Source organism: Oryctolagus cuniculus, chromosome 6, assembly GCF_964237555.1.
Source record: "Oryctolagus cuniculus chromosome 6, mOryCun1.1, whole genome shotgun sequence".
Taxonomy (NCBI): Eukaryota; Metazoa; Chordata; class Mammalia; order Lagomorpha; family Leporidae; genus Oryctolagus; species Oryctolagus cuniculus.
Window position 1 is genome coordinate 80,790,898 of NC_091437.1, and position 7,455 is coordinate 80,798,352.

A 7,455-nucleotide genomic window follows, 5' to 3' on the forward strand; every position below is an offset into this window, starting at 1 on the left:
ACCAGAAAGTTTTCTTTCTTTTTCTAAAAAAGTTTTATTTATTTATTTGAGATGCAGAGTTATAGAGAGGAGAGACAGAGAGAAAGGTCTTCCATTTACTGGTTCAGTCCCCAGACTGAGCTGATCCAAAGCCATTAACCAGGAGCTTCTTCTGGGTTCCCCCATGTAGGTGCAGGGGCCCAAGTATGTGTGCTGTCTTCCACTGTTTCCCCAGGCCATCAGCATAGAGCTGAATCAGAAGAGGAGCAGCCGAGATACACGAACTGGCACCAATATGGTATGCCTGCGCCATTGGTGGAGACGTAGCTTACTTATGCAACAGCACCAGCCCTGAATGTTTTCTTAAAATGAGAAAATCTTCCACTCCCTATGCTTTACTTTGCCAAATTTCCAATATGTATCTTACAGTCTACTCAACCATGTACTTTTTTCTATTTATTTTGCTTAATATCTATCTCACTGAATCTCATGTAAGCTTTATAAATGCAAGATTTTTTTGCTACTGAAAAATACCCAGTGTCTAGAAATTACCTCACTTATAGTACATAATCAATAAATGGTTTTCAAACCAATAAGCAATTTTCCATGAAACGAATTACTATAATTGTCTCAAAAAGAAGTGGAAAAGCTGACTAGATCAATAGAAGTAAAGACATTGAAAGGAAATTCAAAAATATGCTTCCAAAAGGAAAAAAAGTAACCAAATAACTTTGTATGTGCATCTCATTTTTTTAAAAGATTTATTTATTTATTTGAAAGTTAGTTACATAGAGAGAGGAGAGGCACAGAGAGAGAGGTCTTCCATCTGCTGGCTTACTCCTCAATCAGCCACAACGGCCGGAACTGCACCAATCCGAAGCCAGGAGCCAGGGGCTTCCTCCTGGTATCCCATGCGAGTGCAAGGGTCAAAGGACTTGGGCTATGTTCTACTGCTATCCCAGGCCATAGCAGATAGCTGGATTAGAAGCAGAGCAGCCAGGTCTCAAATCGGCGCCCATATGGGATGCTGGCACTTCAGGCCAGAGCATTAACTGGCTGCGCCACAGCACCAGCCCCTATATGTGAATCTCTTTGCATCATTCAAAAATGGTGAATATATATATATATATATATTTCTATATGGTTCCATAACATATAAAGAAAATGAAAATCTATAGGAAAATAATACATTCGTGCCCACCCAGGGACGCCAAAAAAAGGAAAATAATACAATCCTGACTTTAAAACTGCAGACATGGACACAAACCACTAGATGCAAAAGTTCTGTAAAATGTGTTTAATACAGATTTGTGCTTTTCTTAATTTTAAAATAAGACTCATTCAAAAATGCAAAGATTTTCCAACAACACACAACAGACTAAACAAGAAAAAGCATATTATCTTTCCACTACATGCTAAAAATGAAATCAGAAAACTTAATGTTCATAAAACAATTCTACAGATGCAGTTTGTTTGCTTTGTTCCTTTCCTGATGCGTTTCTAGGAAATGCAAGTTGAACTCATGCCCAGGCCATTTGTAACGGCACATGGCCTAGTGTTGTGATGAAACTGGGGCTTCCTCTTGGACTTTGTTATCACAAATTGCATTGTTGATGTCCATGCAGCATCCCAGCCCTATTTCTGGGGCCACATAGAAATGCTGTGTGCTGCCTGAAATCCTCTTAAACTGGTTTGAGTGTGTATAACTAAGAATCCTGACTAGTAGATGATATTCACCAGGAAGAGATAGCAAATACACCAAGCATGAAACATTGGAACCATTACTAAACATATAAAGGACAACTCTCTTTTCCTCCTGACAATCAAGACTATTTTAGGGATTCCATACAGTGCAACAGTAAAGAAAAAGAAATTAGAGAGGCCAGCACTGTGGCACAGCAGGTTAAAACCATGGCCTGCAGTGCCGGCATCCCATGTGGACGCCGGTTTGAGTCCTGGCTGTTCAGCTTCTGATCCAGCTCTCTGCTGTGGCCTAGGAAAGCAGTGGAAAATGGTCCAAGCCCTTGGGTCCCTCCACCCACGTGGGAGACCCAGAGGAAGCTCCGGGCTCCTGGCTTCAGATCAGCTCAGCTCTGGCCATTGCAGCCATCTGAGGAATGAACCAGCGGATGGAGGATCTCCCTCTCTCTCTAACTCTGACTTTCAAATAAATAAAATAAATCTTTAAAAAAAAGAAATTTGTTGCTATAACTAGTACTCAAACAGTATTTTACACTTTGTGTTTCTGTGTGGTTGCAAACTGTTAAAAGCTTTACTTAATATATGCTAAATTGATCTTCTGTATATAAAGATAATTGAAAATGAATCTTGGTATGAGTGAAAGGGGAGAGGGAGCGGGAGAGGGGAGGGTTGCGGGTGGGAGGGAAGTTATGGGGGGGAAGCCATTGTAATCCATAAGCTGTACTTTGGAAATTTATATTCATCAAATAAAAGTTAAAAAAAGAAATTAGAGGCATAAACGTCATAAACCATAAACACATATGAGACTGTCATTATTGATATATGACAAATTTCACATACACAACATAAGAAAACCAACTTAAAAGCTATTAGAATTAATAAGAGTCTTGCAGGGTGATATGTATGAAATAAGCACAGAGCTCCTATGTGGCAAGGAAAATACTTTAAAACATGACAGCAATGCAGAAATTTAAAGCTTTTCATTTAAATAACAGCAAAATAATTGTTTCCCAAATAAGTAGGTGTAAATAAGGAAGAATAAAGCTGTTCCAAAAGAACATTTTCCAATAAGACTTGAAAATGGTGCCTAATGTGAAGACTTAATTTTGTAAAATCTTCAACTCTCTCCAACCTGATCTCTTCATTTGATGCAATCACAGGAGAAGGATAAACCTACTTTAAAGACAGTTTTATCATTTTATTTTTCTAATTTTATTTGAGTGACAGGGAAATAACAACACAGGTAGAAAAATAGACAGACAAAGGGAAAACTCCTATCCACTTATTCCTTTCCCAAATGCTTACAATGTCTAGCACTAAGCCAAGGACATTGCTGGAAGCCAGGTACAGGTCTCCCATGTGGGTGGTAGGAACCCAACTACTTGAACCATTACTTACTGCCTCCTAGAATTTTCCTGCATTATCAAGAAACTGGGTTCAGGAATTGAAGTCTAGTATCAAACCCACATAACTGTGACAGAGAATATGAGTTTCTTAAGCGGCATGTAAACCACTAGGCTAAATTCTTCCCACCCCCAACCCTGGGTAGGTTTTTTAAATGACCACAAATTCTTTGATAATCCCATCAAGAGGAAGGAGTCCATGTTATCCTTAAATGATAGTGCACACCTTCTTGGCTAAGTCAGAAAAAGAACTGTTCCTGAGCTAATTTTCTTTTTTTAAGATTTATTTATTTGAAAGGCAGAATGAGAAAGAGAGAGAGAGAGATCTTCCACCTGCTAATTCACTCCCCAAATGCCCACAGCAGCCAGTCCTGGGCCAGGTCAAAACCAGGAGCCAAGAAATCCATCTACATCTCTCACGTGGGGGGCAGGGACCCACTTACTTGAGCCTTACTTGCTGCCTCCCAAGTGTATGAGCGGGAAACTGGATTGGAAGCAGAGCTAATTTTGTGGGGATGTTCACTTTTAAAAAGGACATATGCCATTTCAGCTGTTTAGCTACTATGCAGAGGGCAAATGTTTGGTCCTATAGCTGTCAGCCTCAGGTAAGCTGCCAGTCTATAATAGCCAACATCAACTGCCAGCCATCCACATCCACCCACTCAGACCTTCACATGACCCCAACCCCATAGGCACAAGAAAATCCAAGTGAGCACTGCTGGTGATGCCCTTATACAATTCTTGATCCCAAAAGCACCAGCAAACCAAAATAGCTGATGGTTATTTTATGCTGCTAGGTTTTATAGGGTATTTTTCATTAATAATAGAAACTGACAGTCTGATTATAAGTTCATGTGGAAAAAGAGGAGTATAAGAATAGCAGTGAAATTTTTAGAAACAAAACTAAAAAATAAAATGTAAATTACTCTCAAAAGATAGCCAAATATAATTCAATGTGCTGTTAGAGTAATAGACAAATAAATTGCCAGCAAAATGGAGATCAGAAATATTTATGAGTATGTAGAAACTTAGGAAAAGCTAAACTTGGATTTCATATTAAAGAAGTGAGGATTTGATAAATAATTTGGCAATAATGGTTCCACTTAGAAAAAAATAATGCATTTGCATCCTTACCATACATCTTACCCTAAAATCATTTCCAGATAGATTGAAGATTATTATTGATTAATTTTATGCTAAGAGTATGCTTAATGGCTGGTGTTGTGGTGTGATGGGTTAAGCTGCACTTGGGGTGCCTGCATTTAACACGGGAGTGCTTGTTCGAATTCCAGCTACTCTGCTTCCAATTCAGCATCCTGCTAATGCTCCTTGGAAGACAGCAGATAATGGGCCCTGACACCCATGTGGGAGACCCAGACAGAATTTTGAACCCTTAACTTCATTCTGGTCCACTCCTGGCTATTGTGGGCATTTGGGGAGTGAACCAGGAGATGGAAGATTCTCTCTCTCCCTCTCCCTCTCCCTGTCTTTGTGTGTGTGTGTGTGTGTGTGTGTGTGTGTGTGTGTTTCTCTATTACTCTTTCAAATAAATAGTCTTGTTTCTTAAAAAATAAGATTATTTGTTTGGAAAGTGTATGCTTAGTTTTACAAGAAACTGCCTTCCAAAGTAGTTGTACCATTTTGCATTCACACCAGTAATGAATGAAGGTTTCTGTTGCTCCATGTGCTTTACAAGCATGTGATGTCATCAGTGTTCTGGATTTAGGCCGTTCTAAAGGCACATAACAGTATCTCACTGTTTAATTTGCTTTTCCTTAATGACATATAATGTGTAGCATCTTTTTGTGTCATTATTGGCCATCTTAAATGTTCTTTGGTGAGATGTCTGCTAAAGCCTTTGGCCCATTTTATAATGAGTTATTTGTTTTCTTGTTGAGTTTTAAGAATTCCTTTTATATTTTGGATGTCTTTTATCAGATATCTATTTTGCAAATATATCTACTGTTCTGTGGCTTATCCTCTTGTTCTATTAGCAATGCCTTTTGTAGAGCATTTTTAATCTGAATGAAGTCCAGCTTATCAATTCTTTCTTTCATGAATCATGACTTTGATGTGATACTTAAGAAGTCACGACCAAATCCAAGGTCGTCTAGATTTTCTCTTATGTTATCCTTTAGGAGTTTATAGCTTTGTATTTTCCACTTAGATATGAGATGTATTTTCATTCATTTTTGTGATGGGTATAAGGTCTACATCTAGATTCTTTTTATTGCATGTGAATATCCACTTGCTTCAGTGCCATTTATTGAAAAGACTGTTTTTGATCCTTTGTAGTGCTATGCTCCTTTGTCAAAAGGAGTTGACTATATACATTTGGGTCTATTTATAATTTCTCCAGTCTATTCTTTGGATCGTTTTGTGCAACATTTCTCCATTACCACACTGTTCTGATAACTGTAAATTCATAGTCTTTCTTTAAGTCAGATAGTATCAGTCATCCAACTTTGTTCAATGTTGTTTTGGCCATATTGAGTCTTTAATAAGAACATTAGAATCATACAAACATTAAATATTATATAAACATTAAAACCAGTAATGAAATTATACAAAAATGTTTAAAGATAGAAAAAGACTGAAGAAAACACTGGAACAAATAACAAGAATAACAGATATAAAATAGCACATATATGGTAATAATTATTCAACTACATCAATAGTCATTTTGACTATCAGTTGTCTAAATTCACCAATTAAAGAATATTGTCAGAATGGATCAAAAAACAAGACCTAATTATACGTTGTCTTCAAGAAGCCCATTTTAAATATAACAACACATATAGATTAAAAGATCTTCAGAGCAAGGAAAGTGATTCAGGTTAAAAGGGAGCATTACATAATGATAAAGGAGTCACTTCTCCAGGAAGATACAATAATCTCTAATAACAGTGCATAAAAGTCTATGATGCAGGGGCTGGCACTGTGGCACAGTGGGTTAAAGCCCTGGCCTGAAGCACCAACATCCCTTATGGGCACCAGTTCTAGTCCCGGCTGCTCCACTTCCAATCCAGCTCTCTGCTATGGCCTGGGAAAACAGTAGAAGATGGCCCAAGCACCATTTTAATTTGATGAAGAGTTGAATGTTTTATTTTCTTTCAATTTCAGATATGGATATGATGAAGATCAACCAGACAGTTCTGCAGGAATTCATTCTTGTTGGCTTTTCAAATCAATAAAATAAATCTTAAAAAAAAAAAAATACGTAATGTACTAAGGAGCACTGCTTCTAAAACAAGAGATTCCTTCATGCTATTATCAATGGGGATAGTCCTTGGGCCTCTGCACCCACGTGGGAGACCCAGAAGAGGCTTCTGGCTCCTGGCTCTGGATCAGCACAGCTCCTGCCATTGCAGCCATCTGGGGAGTGAACCCATGGATGGAAGACCTCTCTCTCTGTCTCTACCTCTCTCTGTAACTTTGTCTTTCAAATAAATAAAATAAATCTTAAAAAGGTATATGATCCTTTCGGCCGGAGCCGCCATCTTCCAGTAATTCGCCAAGATGACGAACACAAAGGGAAAGAGGCGAGGTACCCTGTACATGTTCTCCAGGCCTATCAGAAAACATGGAGTTGTTCCTTTGGCCACATACATGCGCATTTACAAGAAAGGTGACATTGTGGACATCAAGGGAATGGGTACTGTTCAAAAAGGAATGCCCCATAAATGTTACCATGGAAAAACTGGAAGAGTCTACAATGTTACCCAGCATGCTGTTGGCATTGTTGTAAACAAACAAGCGAAGGGCAAGATTCTTGCCAAGAGAATAAATGTGCGTATTGAACACATTAAGCACTCTAAGAGCCGAGATAGCTTCTTGAAACGTGTGAAGGAAAATGATCAGAAAAAGAAGGAAGCCAAAGAGAAGGGTACCTGGGTTCAACTAAAGCATCAGCCTGCTCCACCCAGGGAAGCCCGCTTTGTCAGAACCAATGGAAAGGAGCCTGAGTTGCTGGAACCCATTCCTTATGAATTCATGGCATGATAAATGTAAGATAAATAAATAAGACCTAATTGAAATGGAAGGGGAGAGGGAGTGGGAGAGGGGAGTGTTGTGGGTGGGAGGGAAGATATGGCGGGGGGGGAGCTATTGTAATCCATAAGTTGTACTTTGGAAATTTATGTTCATTAAATAAAATAAAATATAAAAAAGACCTAATTGAAAAAAAAGGTATATGATACAAAAACAGATAGAACTGTAAGAAGAAATTGAATAGACTTTATTCGATTTAGCAGGCATTTTTTTCTTCCTCCACATGGAAGGCTAGAACCAGCTGGAGTTGGGTATTTCTCTTCTGCCAGGTCTGCTAAGCTCTGATAAAATTCCTATAGGTTAGGCTCGAATTAAATGGTTT

At 38.4% G+C, this 7,455-nt stretch overlaps 1 protein-coding gene across 1 annotated transcript; it reads left to right on the forward strand.

The window, feature by feature from the left end:
* Positions 1-6,556: 6,556 nt before the first annotated feature.
* LOC100337881 (large ribosomal subunit protein eL21-like) lies at positions 6,557-7,120 on the forward strand. The gene has a single exon (XM_051844871.2). It carries the CDS (start codon positions 6,603-6,605, stop codon positions 7,083-7,085), a length of 483 nt encoding a protein of 160 aa, XP_051700831.1. The 5' UTR covers positions 6,557-6,602; the 3' UTR covers positions 7,086-7,120.
* Positions 7,121-7,455: the final 335 nt, after the last annotated feature.

Bases quoted from the DNA above. Each gene is read 5' to 3' on its own strand.
- LOC100337881 (XM_051844871.2), top strand. From the start codon at position 6,603: ATGACGAACACAAAGGGAAAGAGGCGAGGTACCCTGTACATGTTCTCC.